General features: G+C 34.9%; 2 protein-coding genes across 10 annotated transcripts in view; one reads left to right on the top strand and one right to left on the bottom strand.

Annotated features, from left to right (window-relative positions):
- Positions 1–985: 985 nt before the first annotated feature.
- On the bottom strand, positions 986–15,207 carry LOC148604684 (uncharacterized). Of its 6 annotated transcripts, none has more exons than XM_088548924.1 (4): positions 15,103–15,207; positions 10,421–10,516; positions 9,692–9,991; positions 986–8,700 (listed from the first exon to the last, which is right to left on the bottom strand). In XM_088548924.1, exons 2-4 carry the CDS (start codon positions 10,467–10,469, stop codon positions 6,200–6,202), a joined length of 2,850 nt encoding a protein of 949 aa, XP_088405050.1. In that variant the 5' UTR covers positions 10,470–10,516; positions 15,103–15,207; the 3' UTR covers positions 986–6,199. The 6 variants fall into 6 exon arrangements, with proteins under 6 accessions (XP_088405050.1, XP_088405047.1, XP_088405049.1 ...); XM_088548921.1 differs by having other exon boundaries at positions 15,064–15,203; XM_088548923.1 differs by lacking the exon at positions 15,103–15,207 and adding an exon at positions 14,309–14,435.
- LOC148604683 (putative polypeptide N-acetylgalactosaminyltransferase 10) overlaps positions 12,553–17,219 on the top strand; it is a 37,246-nt gene continuing 32,579 nt past the window's right edge. Inside the window, exon 1 of one of the 4 annotated variants that reach the window (XM_088548929.1) lies at positions 12,553–12,572. The gene's annotated coding sequence lies outside the window, so the exon portion shown is untranslated. Of the gene's footprint in view, positions 12,573–15,019; positions 15,237–16,058; positions 16,114–17,219 lie in introns of those variants that run through there. The other 3 variants (XM_088548928.1, XM_088548927.1, XM_088548926.1) reach the window with 3 other exon arrangements.

Raw genomic sequence — 17,219 nt, 5'->3', positions numbered from 1 at the left:
TTGTATTAGGTCGATTTCCGCCTTTTGTGATCAGTTTCACTTCATTTGTTTTGGGGCCTTTTACATTTCGCTTTATGGTATAGTTTTTTTTTCCTATCATTGCAGACCGTATAATGACCAGTCAAAGTTTTTGTTCTTTGATGACAATTTGGTGGATGACTGTTTCATTGGCAATCATATCACATCTCCTATTTTTGTATATCAAACTATTCTATTTTATGTATATGCGTGTATTGCAGTAAAAGTGTATAATTAGGAATTATTCATAATTACTGAAAATTCCAGTAAATATGTATAATGACTGGATAATTAGAAATAATAACCCCGTTTAGGTCCGGGTGTCAAAAGAATAGGCCTGCAGCAGCGCTAAGCTTGTCCTAAAAGGCGACTGAATAGTGTTCAGAAACCTGCCGGGGGCTAGGGCGCTCTGCCCACAGAGCAACTGGGTTGTGTGCCCCAGGTGGTGGAATGGGGTACCCCTGGCGTGTTACATGCTGGGGTTGTCAGCCTATAATAAGGAAAACCTGACTGCAAACCATAGTGGTGCACCGTGTTGGGAAAGATGTCACGTTCCTCGCACGTTAAAGAACCTACTGTGGTATTCTCCCGGAGTAGGAACCATAGGGCTCCGCCACAGGAGGCTAAATTGCCCGAACCTACCAAACTCCCTATTTCCAGTGGCAATCAAAATTTGTCGACCCCATTATCCTTGTGTCCCATCCCTTTTTCATTTCATCATCATTTCATGTTCATTTTATCATCCACTTCATGTTCATCGTCTGAATATAGCTGAAATATTGCTGCTCGGACGTTAAACCCCAACAATCAATCGTTCAATAGAAATGATAACTGAAATTTTCATGAATTATGCATAATCATACTATTGAGCAGGAATTATGTATAATAACTAAATTGTCATAAAAAAAAACATATTGAAACTTGTAGTAAATTCGTAAAAAATATCAAATAATTAAAAAAAATCAAATATGAATTAATAAGTTTACTCAAATAGCTTTAAGATATCTTTACATAAATTGAAGTACATAATGCATTTAATTTACCCCAACAGGTACTGCCTCTGGACCAAGACCATTTTACGACCCGTCAAATCAGGGGATCATCTTTTACCGATCGTCTTAAAGGAAATAAAATTGTCCCTAGTTTTTTTTCTGCCTATAATAGTTTTCAAAACTGCAAGAACTGTCATTTTTGGTCTTTAAAGGGTAATAGCTCTAACAAAAAAATGGTCTGACAATTTTCACCCAATCAAAACTTTTGTAGGACTCATCATAAAGATCATTTTATAAATTAAAAGTTTTCTCTTTCTATTATAGTTTGCAAGATAATGGCTGAAAACTGTAAAAACTGACTTTTTGCCATTCAAAGGCAGTAACTCTAACAATGAGTCGTCGGAAAATTTTCACTCGATGGAAACTATATATTGTTATAAGGATCATTTCATCAATTAAAAGCTGAAAGCCGTAGTACGTGGGCTGAGATAACCCCCGTGCACCTACCCACCCCCCCCCCCCCACTCATCAACCAAAATATGAATTTCAGGTACCCTTATACCTTCCATTTACGAATCTTTTTGTCGCCAAAAAATAAACTGAAGCATTTTTGTATTTTTTTGGCTACTGTTTATACCTCATTGAGACAAAAATCCACTTTTGAAGTTTTTTTATTCAACGGACTTCATCTTTCTACAAAACGAAGTAAACTTACATGTGTATATATCATCATGTAGCTCAACGTCTCAGCTTTACAATGGTACTAAGAAAGTTGCGGTATTGGGATAAATGGAAAAAATGTACCCCTACCCTGCCGAAAAATCGCTTAAATTGACATATTTTTCAATGTCAAAACCCCTAGAGTATTTATGCTTCAGTAAAAAATGCCTTTATTTTTGGTATTTTCACAATTTATACTTCTGGGGTTCTTTTGATGAATTTTTGCGATTTTTGTAGTCATAAGTTATCCAAAAACAAGAGGCTCCCAGGAGTCTGAATCGCTCACCTGGTTGAACTTTGGTTTTCGAGGGCAATAAATTTAGGAAGAAGTTGCCCAACAATTTTGCCTCAAAGATTTATCATAAGGATCATTTCAGCAATTGACAGTTTCTTTCTATTATAGTTCTCAAGATACTGGCTGAAATCTGTAAAAAAAAAACATCATTTTTCCCCTTCAAGGGCAATAACTCTTACAAGGAGGCGCCTGACAACTTTAATATCTGAAGACTTTTGAAGGCCTTATAACAAGAATTATTTAAGCAATTGAAAAAAATTGGCTAAACCTAACGTTTTGGAGATATATGCGAAAAACTAATGTCTTACCCCTATGTTTTATTTTTAGTAACAGCGGCCATGTTTTTCTACATATCAAAAATCCAAACATCAGTTCTATGCAGGATACTCCAAGGAACGTTCATACTAAGTTTGATTTCAATTGGTCCAGTACTCTCAGAGGAGTAGATTTTTGAAAGAAATAACATTAAAAATATCAAAAAAGCAAAAAAAAAGTTGAAAAATGACAATAACTCCAGCATGACTAAATGGTTTTAAACGAACGTTTAACCACAGATAGATCTCATCATGCTGTACACTTTCACCATATGTCAGAATTTAGCTAAACCTAACGGTTTTTGAGACATATGCGAAAAACTACTGTCTGACCCCTATGTTCTATTTTTAGTAACGACAGTCATGTTTTTTTCGACATATCAAAAATCTCTACATCAGTTCTATGCAGGATACCCCAAATAACATTCATACCAGATTTGGATCCAATTGGCCAAGTAGTGTCAGAGGAGAAGAGTTTTGAAAAATTGTTAACGAGGACGGATGACGGACGACTACGACGACGAAGACGGACGTCAAGTGATGGCAATACATTTGTAGCTCACATGGCCTTGGGCAAGGTGAGCAAAAACCTAAAAATGGGAATTTCGATTTATTGGTCAAAAGTCACTAAATTCGACTCTACAAGTTATTGCTCAACTAAAACGTCTCAAGTTCGGTATCATTCTACAGATAATTTAATTTTCTACATAAATTAACCACCAAAAAAAAATAATTTTGAAGAGCGAATTTTCAAAAAATGTTAAAAATATTACCCCTACCCCTAGAAAAATGGTCTCAGTATCAAACACAATTCTCATTCACAGCATACCGACACCGTAAAAGTCATATTTAAGGCATTCATAATTAAGATAATAACGTACCCAACATATCTGATCAATTCAGGCGGTTAGATTTTCTTTTTAGGGTAACAATTACTATAAAATCGTAAAAAGTCAAATTTTAAGAATTTCAGAATTAATTTGTTCTATATCACCCTTCATTACCTTTTCTTAGAACACCGTAGATTAAACAAGCTTTTGTGCGGTACGGTACATTAATATAGTGTCATATGAAATTCCGAAAATTCTCCTATTTATGAAAAACTGTTATTGTCATATTGAAACTGAAACTTACGCGCCCGAAATGAGCAGGTGTGTTGAAAACATTGATAATTAAAACACTAGTACCCAACTTATTTTTTACATCGATTATATGCTAAAAATTAACATTTGGGTTCATGTTGAGGTCCTTTTTTTCATGGGTAGTGGTGGAAATTTTTCACCTATTTGGACTTGGAAAATATTTATTCCTCGGGCTCATTAGAAGTTAAGACACTATATAATTGTATTTGAATATACAAAAGCTTGTTTGAAGTATGGTATTTGAATAAAAATGCCAATTATAGGTGAAATTGAAGAAAATTTGAAATTCCGAAAATTACCCTTTTCATGAAAAACCGTCATATTGAAACTGAAAAATACGCGCCTGAAATGAGAATGTTGGATACATCCATATTTAAAGCAATAGTACCCAACACGTCTATTGTACACTGTATATATACCAAAAATTCACATTTTATTTCATGTTAAGGCATTCTTGTTCATTGGTAGGTGTGGCAATTTTCCACCTAACTTGACTTAAAAAAGTTCAAATATTTATTACTCGGGCTCATTTTGATGCTATGACACTATAACATCTTGCCTTTTTGACTCAGATGGATACAAATATAGGCTTTTACTGAAAAAGAATCCGAGAAAATTCTTTGACGACAAATTGATTCGGTAATGGAAGTTATAAAGGTACCTAAAAATCACCATGAAGTTGACGAGTTGGGGTGGAGGTGCACGGTGGACCCTCCCAGCCCACGGTCTACTTCAAAAACTGTCATTTTTCCCCAAGGGCGGTAAATTAAATCTACCAAGGTGTTGTCCCACAATTTGGACCCAAAGAAGACTATTGTAGGGCTCCACAAGCTGAAATAGGAAGGTTGCTTTTATTTTCAAATAACTCTTAGTTTTTGAAATATATGTAGAAATTGGTGACTTGACCCCTGTGATCTAAAAATAGCAACGGCGGTCACGTTTTACCTTTGATTTACATAACCAACACAATATTTAAATAGATACCCTAAGGATGCTGAAGACCAAGTTTGGTAAGAATCCACTGCTTGGTTTCAGAGGGTAAGATTTTGAAAGAATAGTTGATGATGACGACATACACCAAGTGATGACAAAGGACAAATAGTATACAGACCATTAGCTATAGACAATTATACAATAAAACGCTTCCGTGAGCACAGAATGATACGACTATAACATATTGAACTCTATTAAATCGCCGATAAGTGTGGACACAATATTAGTTTCTCACATGCTTTTAACAAGGTATTACTGTTCATAACGGACACAATATCTGATCAAGAAATACTTAAATTTCAAAGTTCTACTTTAAAGGTGCTCATCTAAGACCTTTGCCTTTGATTCCTGTAACTCGAAAACCGTACCAGACGTCTAAATTATGATTGAAAAACAAAGACATGAATTTGCATAAGAAATTGCAAACTCAGACCTGACCAAAAGGTGGATCTTCATGGTGTGGCCCACTTTGGCCTCTTAAAACATATGGACTATACGAGATATCAGAAATCTGATTGAAAAATTGGTCAAATACAGAAATGGCCAAGTTGCCATAAACAGTAAGTAGAAGTGCCACAAACCTGAAATCACATCACTCAATATGGGACCCCATACTAAAGTTGTGTACCAAATATCTACTAGCTGTGATTTATAGTTGCTGAGAAAAATGTTACTGAAAAAAAATTTAATTCCCACCGGAAATAAAAAAAAAGTTGAAATTTTGGGTGAGTGAACCACTCTTGCCCTTAGAACTCGAAAAACGCAAGAGATATCTGAAATCTGATAGAAAGCAGGCAGAGACAAAATTCTCAAAATTAAATGTTTTGAAAATCAGACCAAATAAATAAAAGTTGAATTTTTTTTTTTTTTTTCGTACACCTTTAAGTCCAAAGCAGTTGAAGAGAAGTCTTTTTGGTGAATTTCAAAAGCATCTGATGTTAACAGAATTTCAAAAGGAACACACTGACAAAAGAAACATCAAATCAGATTATTGAACAGTGAACTATTTCTATCAATTCTAATTACACCTATTTTCCACCTTTCAGCCCCTTATTTTCGAAGTGAATGGAGCAAAACTCTCCTCCACCGCGTCCATAGGAACAAAATTAAAAATTAAAATTTCAAAAAGATCCAGTAAGTTATACTCAAGTCATTGTAAATACATGGAAGTTAACTGACGCCAATGATACCAATGACGAAACAAGGGTGATACTATTATACTACAGTTAAAATTCAGCCATCATAAACATATTGTGTAACTTTTGTAGTTAATCGTAAAAGGGGTTCTCATACATCAGCGTGACATGTAAAAAATCTTCAGGAAATAACAAATCCATCAATGCATTTAAAGAAGCAACCTTTTATACTGTGATATGGTTAAAATAAAATCAAAATTACAATTTTCACACAAACAACACTTACACACATGTACATGCCACCTGACATTGGCTGAAGTATATTCAGTGTTAGTATAAAAGTCTACACAAAGCAGTTTCTGAAAAAAATATCAAATTGATACCTAAAACCTAGTGCTTTCTTACTAATTAAAACTCAGTACTATTCTTTAAGTAAAGATATGAAACTTTACGAAAAGATAAGATAATGATATTTGTAAAGCAGTTAATATTAATTGTTATTTCAAAAAAAAATTTGCTTTCTTCTAGTATTAAACTCATCATTAATTTTTAACAAATTCATACTAGAAGTTCTATTACAGTAATATCTTTAAAAGAACAAATGTCTATGTCTGTCCTCTGCACTCTGCATCAGAGCCATAACAATCTCATCCTTCTGACTACCAGTAATTTCCCTCTCCTTTGGTAATGGCAATTCTATACCTTCCTCTAAGAAATATTGCAGTAGATGATAATGTCCATTCTTAGCTGCTAGTGTCATCGGAAATTCACCCTGACTTGTAAGGGCTTCAGCCTTAGCTCCTTTATCTAACAATATATGAACTAACTCAGTATATCCGTTCTCAGCTGCCAGATGAAGAGGGGTTAGTTTGTTAGAGGTTGTACAGTTTACATCAGCCTCCTTACTTAAGAGATAGGTGACAATTTCTTCATGATAGAAAAGAACTGCAAAGTGTAGTGCTGTCCATCCAGACAATCCTGACTGGTTTACATCTGCTTTGTTCTCTACTAGGTAGCGAACAGTTTCTAGATTCCCCTGTGCAGCAACTTCAGCCAATGGCGGCCATGGATCATGGACGCTGTTCCCACGGTAATCATTTAATGGTACAGCAACTGTCGAAATAATCTGTTTTTCACCAGTACAAGCTGCAGCAAATAAGACAGACAAGTTTCCATCCATTGTTAGGTTTTTTAATCTGTCTTTGCCACTATAGTGAAACTGTCTAATGAGACTATCATGTCCACGTATAAATGCTTCATTCATGGGGGTATGGCCATTGGGTGTCTCAGCATCTACATCACATTTAAGATCTATCAGAGCTCTTGCTGAACTTTCATCCACATTTCTGACAGCCAGATGTAGAGGGGTATATCCATCTGGAAGTGCTGCATTGATATCTAGACCTTTCTCCTTTAAAACTTTAATAGTATCTCCAAATCCAAACTGGGCAGCAATATGCATCAGAGTAGGCTTTAACTTCAAAAGATCTACAACATCATCTCCATAGAGTTCGAGGAGTTCCTCCTCAACAAGGTTTTCTGTAGATTCTATTGGAGCTCCATTATCTAGTAACTGTTTAACCAATTTCCCATATGCAATGGAGTTCCCACAACATGCTGCAAAAAGAGCAAGACTCAATTCCTCCTGAAACCACTGTTCCTCTTTGAAATCTTTTAATTCCTCATTTGTCAAATACTGCTTAACAGTAGCCTCTTGGCCATAGTATGCTGCCCAAAAAAACAAAGATCTATTGTATGGTCCTTTCTGTTGAGTTACAGGCAGGAGACTCCCCATCTCTGCCATGAATGCAAAGAAATCTTTACAAAATTTCTCATTGTTCAGAGCAGAATGGGATGCTATAGGTTTAACATTACCCGATAAAATTTCAAAAGTTAACCTTTGAGAAAGTTCAGAATGTTCTTTTGGCCAAACTGTAATGCAAGATTCCATTTTTCCTCCAAAATAATTTCCAGTTCTCAACCGCTCCATTAAAAACTCATATGAACAGAGTTCTACTAATTTCTTAGGAATTTTACGATTGATTGATTCAGCAACTAAGTGCATCACATGTTCATGGCAGAAAACCCAACAATGAAGCTGTCTAGGTGAAAAGAAGACACCATTTAAAAGTGTGGCAGCAAACCTCATCTTCTCTAAGTTGACATCTCTGGGTACATTAAGTGGCTCAATTAACTCCCTGAGGATCCTTTGTTCTCTATCTGTGTACTGTTCAAAAACCTCCTTATCAAGATCAAGTTTCCCATCAAACAACACAGCTACAGCTAGAGTATAGAAAATGATCTTGTCAAAGCTGTAAACTTTCTGGATTACATTTTCAAATTCTCTCCCTGGGTTAGCAAAATATGGTTTTCCTTCCATATGGAAACTCTTGACTGCAGCAAAAAGTCTGCATTTGATAAGATAACCTTCTCTGACCTTATCATACTCTAACTCCTCCCTATCTCTCCAGCCTAGTTTAAAGTCATAGTTCTCACAGATTTTCTCTATTAGGTTGCCGGAATCATTATATCCCTCTTTAGGAGCAGATAGATCTATCAGATTCTTAGCAGAAAATAGACGTTTCCTTTTAACATATGGAGGCAGTTTATCATACTGATGTTTATGTGTAGTAACTATGAGTAGAGTATTAGGTTTATTCTCTATTGCAGTCTGGGCCATCCTATCTAAGTGGGGTATCCATGGCTCTATTGTATGCATACTTGTAGAAGCTACACCAAATATATCATCTATGATTACAACTTGTTTCTTACTTGTGTCGACTTTCATGTACCATTCTTCAGGACTGTTGACATATACACAAGTATACAAGGGTCTCCCACTCTCTGGTATGCTGTTTTCTCTTGAATCTCTATCAGACCAGGGTGGTGCATTAGATTTCAAAGCCCCTGGTTTCATGACAAAGCTGATCATTAGATGTTCAGCCATACAAGATTTGCCTTCACCACAATAGCCGACAATTGTACAGTAGCCGTTATACCAAAGGTTCTTTCTAGCCTTTGTGTAGTAGGTCCTCTCACAGAAAATTTCTTCAGGGTTCAATGGTTTTGTTGTAAAAAAGTTGTTCCATACTAAAATAAAATGTAAAAGTAGTTTTAGTCATCCATAGTAGATATGCAACAGTTCTTCTTATCTACTGTAAAAGTATTAGTTTTTGTAGTATACTTATTTTTGGTATTTTTGGGGTGGACATATATGCATGAAAAAAAGTTCTGCCCAATTGATTTTTTAACACTATAGAACGCTTATCAGTGTTTCAAAACCGAGGATAATTTACACTGGCAAATACGTTCACTTGACAGATATTATGCCAAAATTAGCAACTGTAAAAATTAATATGTTCACTGTATTCCAAATCAACCTTTTTATTTGTATATTTAACTCTAAAGCTATTGCTTGGGATTAAATAAAAATATAAAAATTAGGTAGGTAGGGAAATTCTTTTATTTTTCCAAAACATTTTACATTGACTTAATGGGAAATCAATCTAGACATTAACAGTGCTTGCGCCAAAATGGCAATAATATGTTTAAGGTAGTTACAAAAAACTACTGTAGGTATGGTAGCAGGAAACAGACATATTATTTGTTTTGGCCTAATCAGCCATTGGTTAAACTTAACAACATCCATACAAGTCTGGACCTGTGTCACCATCAACACATGCTATATGTATTAATGCAAGTTAAACGAATGTGCCAAAATGAAAGGTGTACATCTTCAATATGTATTTTAAAACCACTGGGCAAAATTTCCATATTATAGGGTAAATAGTTTATAAGTTACAGTACACAAAGTAAGTACATCATAGGTGTGGTGGACAGACAGACAGATGGCTACTGGACCTGCTTTTATCATTGGTTACTCGAATAAAAATTGTGTATTTTTATTTTATCTCCATATCATCAAGATTAATGAAAAATCATGAAAGGAATAAGGTTTCATGTTGCAAATTAGATAAGCTTAGCATAAGGTACAGTATTATAAGATTGGAAACTTCAAAATTGGAAGATAATTAATTGCATACAATTACTAAACTTCATTTTCTTGTTAAACACAACTCACAAGTAACTTCTGTTTCTGGTAGATAACTTTGTGCTGTAAGTTGAGCTGGTGTTTTATGTATTTCAATGAATTCAGGTCGAGGCTGTGTTGGAACAGGTCGTGGCTGGTGTTGTTGTAAGAATGGTAAGACTGGTTGGATAGGTTGCTGAGCTCTTATATTCTGTGATGGTTCAGGATTAGAAGAGAACTGAAATGTACTAGATGGAGCCAGTCTGGCTGGTTGTGATGGAGTTGTTGGTAACTGATCAGAAGCAAAATGAAATTCATCATCATCTACATTCAAATCATCATCAGAATCCTCTGAAATTATAGTATAATAAGAATGGATATGGTGATTATATGTCAAGAGAACAACCCTACTAGGATGAAAAATGTCGACTCAAGGCCAACCATGGGTCTTCGATGAAGGTATGAAATATAAATATAAATATAAATATAAATGATTAAGGAGGAGTAAAGCTTGCAATCTTTACAACAAATCAATAAAACCCAAAAGTTTAGTTATCTCCTTTTGCAAGCATCTGGCAATTAGAACATAATATCTTGCATCATGTACATGTATAATATTTAAACTTCACATTAAGTTTCACCAAAATCCATTGAACTGTAATAGAGGAATTACACGGTACATGAACAAATAAACAGACAAAAACATCTAGTGCGCAAAAGGGAGGGTCAAAATAGTTTAGTATATCTTATAGATGTTTGTTGTTCATAATCATATATTACCTGCAGTAAATACAAGATTTCCCTGGTCTAGGTCTACATTATCTGCCATCTCTTAAATTGTTGTATGTTTTAATTTCCTATAGTCTGAGTATTGACCTGAAAACAAAAATAAACACAGAAAATTGGTCAGAAGCATTACAAGTGTGAAAAATGCTGCAAAAAATCTTAATTTTTGATGGAACATTGTTCTAACTCAAACAATCTGACATACATGTATCAATATCAAATAAAAAAGGACAGTCGCAAAGACTGTGGCATACCTACCAACTTACAGGGTCATGTTTTCACAATTTGACTATTTGTCCCTCTAACACAATTTTTCAAGTCCTAAAACCCAATTTGTAAAAATTAAAAAAAAACCACAGAATTCAAACCCCTAAATTCGTGTTTCAATCTCATTTCTTTGAATTGAAGAGTAATAAAGCTGACAAAGGGTGTCAATTGATGTCCTTATAGGTATGGGTATGTTTTATGACAGGTTAATAATCTCTGAGGAGCAATCAGCTGATCAGTGTTTGACACGGTGGTTTTACAATAAGAAAATGTACCCTGATTGGATCTACCACTATTTTATGAACAACCAATCATATTCTAAAGATTAAATTCTACTCCACAAGTAACCTGACAAATACTGGCAATTAAACTGGTCTAAAATTTGTAGAACAAAGTATGTAAACAAATTATAAAATTGTCAAAAAGAGTTACCTCCCCTGCAGTCTTCACATTTCCTGTAATTTCAAAAAGCATGTATATTTTTCCAAAAGTTTAGTTAGCATTGTTAAAAAAAACTATTCCTTTAAAATGATGATGATTTTTGTACTTTGGTAGCAACATTCTTGAATATTTGTTACATTTCTTCATATACTGCACTTCAAGGTATGCATTTATTGAAAACAAAAATATTGCCGAAGTTTCCAGTTTACACCTTTGAAAGTTATAAAGCATCATTCTGTCACATCACCAAATTAGGGTTATTACAACATGAAACTGTATTGATACTAGCTTCCCATTTAATTGACAATAAGGGAAAAAAGATAAGATGTGCTCAACATATTCTAAAATTGAAGATATACACTTGAATGTAAAAAAAAGTTTTCTTATTTAATATTTTTTAATCAAATGTTTGAATTTCAATTAGGTTTGGAGGAACCCACCACAAGAGAAAATGGGACTTACAAACTTCAGTCTTATATTGTGCGTGCACAGTTCATCTAAGAAGGCCCTTTAATGCTACAGTGGTCGTTTCATTCATACATTACTCCAATAAAACCGAGTTTGCAAATATGTCTCGAAAATGTCGGTTCACATGTTGTTCCGTGTAATAAAACCCCGGGCTTAGGAATTTTTAAGTTGGCAGGTATGCTGTGAAAATTTTGGCTACAATGGAACACGTGCAACATTAGACCGGTTTGTTTAGACCAAGCAGCTTCAAGTATGAACCAGCAGGTGTTTCACCTGTCTCATATTATGCTTATCCTTACCTTTGGGGTCAGAAATGTGGGTGTCAAATAGTTTCTTGTTTTGGGCCCGGGCCATAATTAGAATTTTGAAAATCAGTTTGTTAGGATTTTTTTCTCATTCCTGTTGCAATCAAAACAAAATAAATTAATTTTAATTATAGGAAACCTACAATGATAATCGGCAGTTACCTAAAAACCATTACCATGCACTTTTCCTTAGTTTAGAGCTAACGGAAAGTAAACATGGCTGGGAAATTTTGTATCTATTTTTAGAAACAAATGCTAATTGGATCCGTGTCCGACCTTTTGATATTTTATGTTTTAGTGGTGAATGCTTGTTTTTCATTTTAAATAGCTACAACGCATGAGATATTTACACTTAAACAAAATCTCTTCAGGGTACATTTGATTTGAAAAACATACTAGCGAAAGGTGGTAACTTTAAAAGCATTGAAATGGGCAAGGCTTAATCTAACTGCTCATCGGAATACGACAAAAATAGGGGTACCTATAAAATGCAAAACGAAGCAAAATCTATAAATTGCGAAACGAAACTGTAAAGTGCGAAATAAAATGGAACGCAGAAAAACTAAATGTACGTGAATTGTAACTATATACACATATATGTACTTGAAATAATTCTTTAGATGTATGCTACGATCAATATTCAAAAAGGATTAACCAAGATTAACGTATGTATATGTATGTATGTACTTCTGTTATTCATGTCTATATTAGAGTGAATGTCTTGTTCTTGTTCTTCTCATTTAGAAAGTCAGGGGTACCTATAAAATGCCAAACGAAATCTATAAATTGCTAAGCGAAACTGTAAAGTGCGAAACGGAACGGAACAGAGAAGCTAAATGTACGTGAATTGTAACTATATACACATATATGTACTTGAAATAAATCTTTAGATCTTTACCACTATAACCATGGTTCCCTTGATTACTCTTTTAGATGTATGCAGCGATAAATATTCAAAAAGGATTAACCAAGGTTAACATATATATATGTATGTATGTATGTAAGTATGTACTACTTTTACTCATGTCCATAGCAGAGTGAATGTCTTCTTCTCATTTAGAGTGTAAATACAATGTAGCACCGGGGACACAGCTAAAAGCCTCGTATTTACAACTTTAAAACTAAATTATGTACAGGTTAAAAACATGGCCTCTTGCTGTATACGGCTGGTGAGAGGCAGCTATGGTGTTGGTTAGCTGCCCCTTAAATTCCTCGATGGCACTGTCTGGAAGGCTGTTCCAGTCCTTGATGGTTCTAGAAAGAATGAGCATTTGTAGATGTCTCAGTTGGTGTTCAATGTCTATAGTTGCTGTTTCCTCGAGTTCTGGCATCACCTCAGTGTTGTTAAGTAGATGCAGCTGGTATATTTATCATATCATGGGTGATTTCATACATCATGACTAACTAGCATGGATCTTAGTAGACGTTCTTCTAGGTTTCCCATTGTAGCTGCTTTAGCACTGATGTAACACAGCCAGGAGTTCTGTCGTAGTGATTGCCCTTGACGAATCTTGCTGCATTTAGTTGTACATTCTCTAGTGACTGCATGTAAGACTGCTAATAGGGATCCCAAACTGTGGCTGCATATTCAAGTGTGATCTAACCATTGTTCTGTAAGCAGAAGCTTTGATGTCTGGTTCACATCCACATATATTACGGCTTAGGAACCGTAGCCCTATAATGTCGTCCATAATTCTGGATGTTACACATGTAAATACTCAAGATCGATGATAAACCATTGACTGAGTATTTCTGGTGATGATTCTTTTTTAGTTTAAACTTTCCATTATTCGGATCTCTCAAGACTAGATATTACCGTGGAATTTGGATAGTAACTGGATTAAATATTGGAGCCTAGCATTCGCGGGTTGAACATTATGCTTTGCAAGATATTTCGCCTAATGTATTCTTCACGGTTGACTGGCGTGTTTTTCCTGTTCACAACGCGTCTTGCCGAGATACCATTGATAAGGATATCAAAATTACCAAAATGTTATCATTTACAGTAAATTTGTTATGCTGAATAGGCCTATTTCGAGAAGTAACTCGGGCTCTTGTCAGCGGAATTCAAATTTAAACATCTAAACAAATCAATGCATTAAATACCACTTCTAAAAATATCTCAGCCAATGTATCACTTGTAAAGTCACAAGTTTGAATTTCGGCTTGCACATTTTGCAAAAAAGGAAATTGCGTTTGCGTTCTTGCATGTTACTTTATTCATGGGTTTTACGAAATATATGATTTAAGTTAGAAGTTTGATGGTTATCCATCACTTACCGTTTGTTATAAATAAACATGATTTGACCTGTAAACATTTTATGGACTTGAGGTCAGTGAATATGTTTTGTTTTGTTGTACCCTGCATGTGATAAGCTATATCGAGGTTCTCTAGACTTACTATACAAGCAAACCTGACCACCGACTCCTGAGTTTGCACTTAATATCAGCATCGGAATACACAGACATGAGACCTTTGACCACAAAAACCCACAATTGTCATCCTGTACACCAGGAACCCCCTCACAGTTCACACCTGGCAAATATAACAAGATGCACACTTCAAAGATAATTCCTCTGAGGTCGCCATTAGATATCTTTTGAAGTTTTTTTTAATGAATGAAAATGTATTTATGGCTAGCACAGTATTTTATTTAGTAGCCGTCCGTGTGTTTGTTCATGACTTCGTCCATGGGTACTAATCAACCCCACTTGCATGTGTATTATGTCACATGCAGTGACTAAAATTATCGAAAAAAAATGATAAAATGTCTTCTGTTATTGTTTAAAGATTTTTATGTCGGCTTATTTATTTTGCCCGACGCTACTAGCAGTATCGGACTGAGTCAAATCACATGACAATGCAACAATAATCCAGCCTTGATGCCTCCTTTTTAAACAAGTACAACAAGCATATATATCTAAACTATTTATATAAATTATACGAAACACGAAGGTCTTACGTGACAAAATGATGATGATTTGAATGATTTTTTCTTCTTTTCGTTTCATTTCGTACTTTCGTTTCGAATTGTTTTGTTTCGTTTTCGCTTTTCATTTTATGAGTACCCCTAAAAAAACCACAGGAACCATATCCTGGTTCCCGGGACTACGTTCCAGGTATTAGCTACTAGCAATACTCTCATATATTTGTACCAAACTCCGGAGCATTGGTCTCTTCCACGCCTGCACTACCTTTGCCCTTCCAGAATTAGTGGAGGAACGTCAACGGTACGGAACTGGAGCTGCCTTGGAGTTTGTATTTGTACATGTGTAACATATTGAATATTGCGTCGGGAACCAGTCTAAAGAAACCGGAACTTGGCAAGGTTAGGGCCTAAAATGTGTAACCCGTTTCCGTACCCGTACCAATTTTTCCCGTACCCAAATATTGTTTTGCGAAAATGTTCATTCTTACGTATGTTAAGAACTGAAAATTGCATGAGGTGTGGAAAAGTCCGTTTCAATTCATTTTTAATCAAGAAAATGATGTATATTTTTTCTGATATTTCATGCTTCATCTGTTTTCAGAAGTCAGAAGGTCTAAAATGTGTAACCGGAAATTACCATACCTAACCTATTTATTGACTATTTCTCACTTTCCTGTCCGAATTTTACGTTTTCCTAAAATTGTTCAGAGGTTAAAACGTCACTTTATGACTTTAGATAAAGTTTTGAAGGACTTGTTATAATTATTGTTTTGAAAAAGAAGTGATTGAGTTTGAATTCCGTACCGTACTTAGCGTCAATCTCCGTACCACAACAAAAAATTGATACGATCTTATCCAGAATGAAAAACAAAATATCATAAACAGAGTCTGATGCGAATTTAATTTATTGTCAATGAAAATTTTTATCATATTATGATTTTTTTAATGTCAAATATGCCATAAATTAGTACAGATAACAAAAAATACCGGACTTTGATTTTGGGTACGGGAATTTCGGGTTACACATTTATAGACCTCTTGAAAAATAGAAAATCGAATAAAATCTATTTTTTCGACAAACATTTTAAAAATCGTTAATTCTAGCCTAACCATCATATCATTTTGTATACGTGTACCAACTTTCAGCTGGAATTATTAAACAATAATAAAGAAATTGATCAAGTAGTATTTGGTACGAATACGGGTTACATATTTTAGACCGTACCCTTGGCAAGGGCTATAACTGTGAATTTATTTTTCTGTTGATGAAGACGTGGTAAGTGGTTAAAATTTCTTTGGTAGCATATAAACAGAATTGCACGAAGTAAAATATATTTAGAAAGATCCAAGTGATGCAATTTTTGGCTAAGATAATAGTGCAGTCCGTTTGTGGAATAAAAAATGAATAATGTTTTACCTGAATACTTGGAATCTTGCAGTGGTGTGAAGTTGTTATCAATAGATTGTGACCAGGATAACTCTTAGAATTAACAGTAACAAAAAATACAGTTACACAAATATTAGTCCTTATTTCCCCAGAACCTACAACCCTTCTTTTTTATTCGTAACTTTGATAGTCACCGCTTTCTCAGCCATTTGGTATTCAGGATATTCATGACAATCGTGTAGAGTGACTAGTTGGCTTGGAGTCAGAATAATGTATCCAAGTATGATGGCATGCCTACCTGTGGTATTTTGCTTCTGTGATCTAGACTTAGCTAGCACACTAAAGAAGCAGTTCAGCTTGTTGGACTAGTTCAAAGCAGGGTTATAGATTGGTCACTTCCATTCTGGATATCGTCTTCAATTACTGAGGTCAACTTGCTGAAAATGTGGAGACTTTGCAGTATGAGCCAAGGGAACAGAAACAAATAATTTTAAATGATGTATTTACACTGTATATAAAAGCATTTCAGATATTTTATGTTCAGGGGCATATATTGTACTTCCACATACACTACTCTCAGTGACTTGTGTTTCTGTAACACTCGTCAGAGTTTTAAATCCATGTTAGTCGGTGAAACACGGTGCCAGTCAGATTTTTTTACGGTGAACTGTGAGTGTTACACCCACCTGGGACATTTTATATTTTAGTTGTTAATTGTATACGGAGAACCACCGACCTTGGTGGAAAATTATCTAGCACGGTGAAGTTAATCTCATTGATCTTCCCCAACAATATGGACATTAATATCTGAGCTCCCAGGTCACTGATCTCAAAAATTGATTTGGGACCCCAGAAAATTACAAGGAAGTCCGAAGGACATATGAAAGCTCTTAATCAAATTGCCGAAATTGATACTAGTTGATTTGTCCAGCTTTAATCCAAGGCATCGGTACTATAAAACTGGAATTGAGACGATTAGCATGTGGTATTAAAGA

Source organism: Perna viridis, chromosome 10, assembly GCF_037379345.1.
Source record: "Perna viridis isolate PV_CMFRI_1.1 ecotype Kerala chromosome 10, ASM3737934v1, whole genome shotgun sequence".
Lineage (NCBI taxonomy): Eukaryota > Metazoa > Mollusca > Bivalvia > Mytilida > Mytilidae > Perna > Perna viridis.
This window is presented reverse-complemented; position numbering and strand designations above follow the sequence as displayed.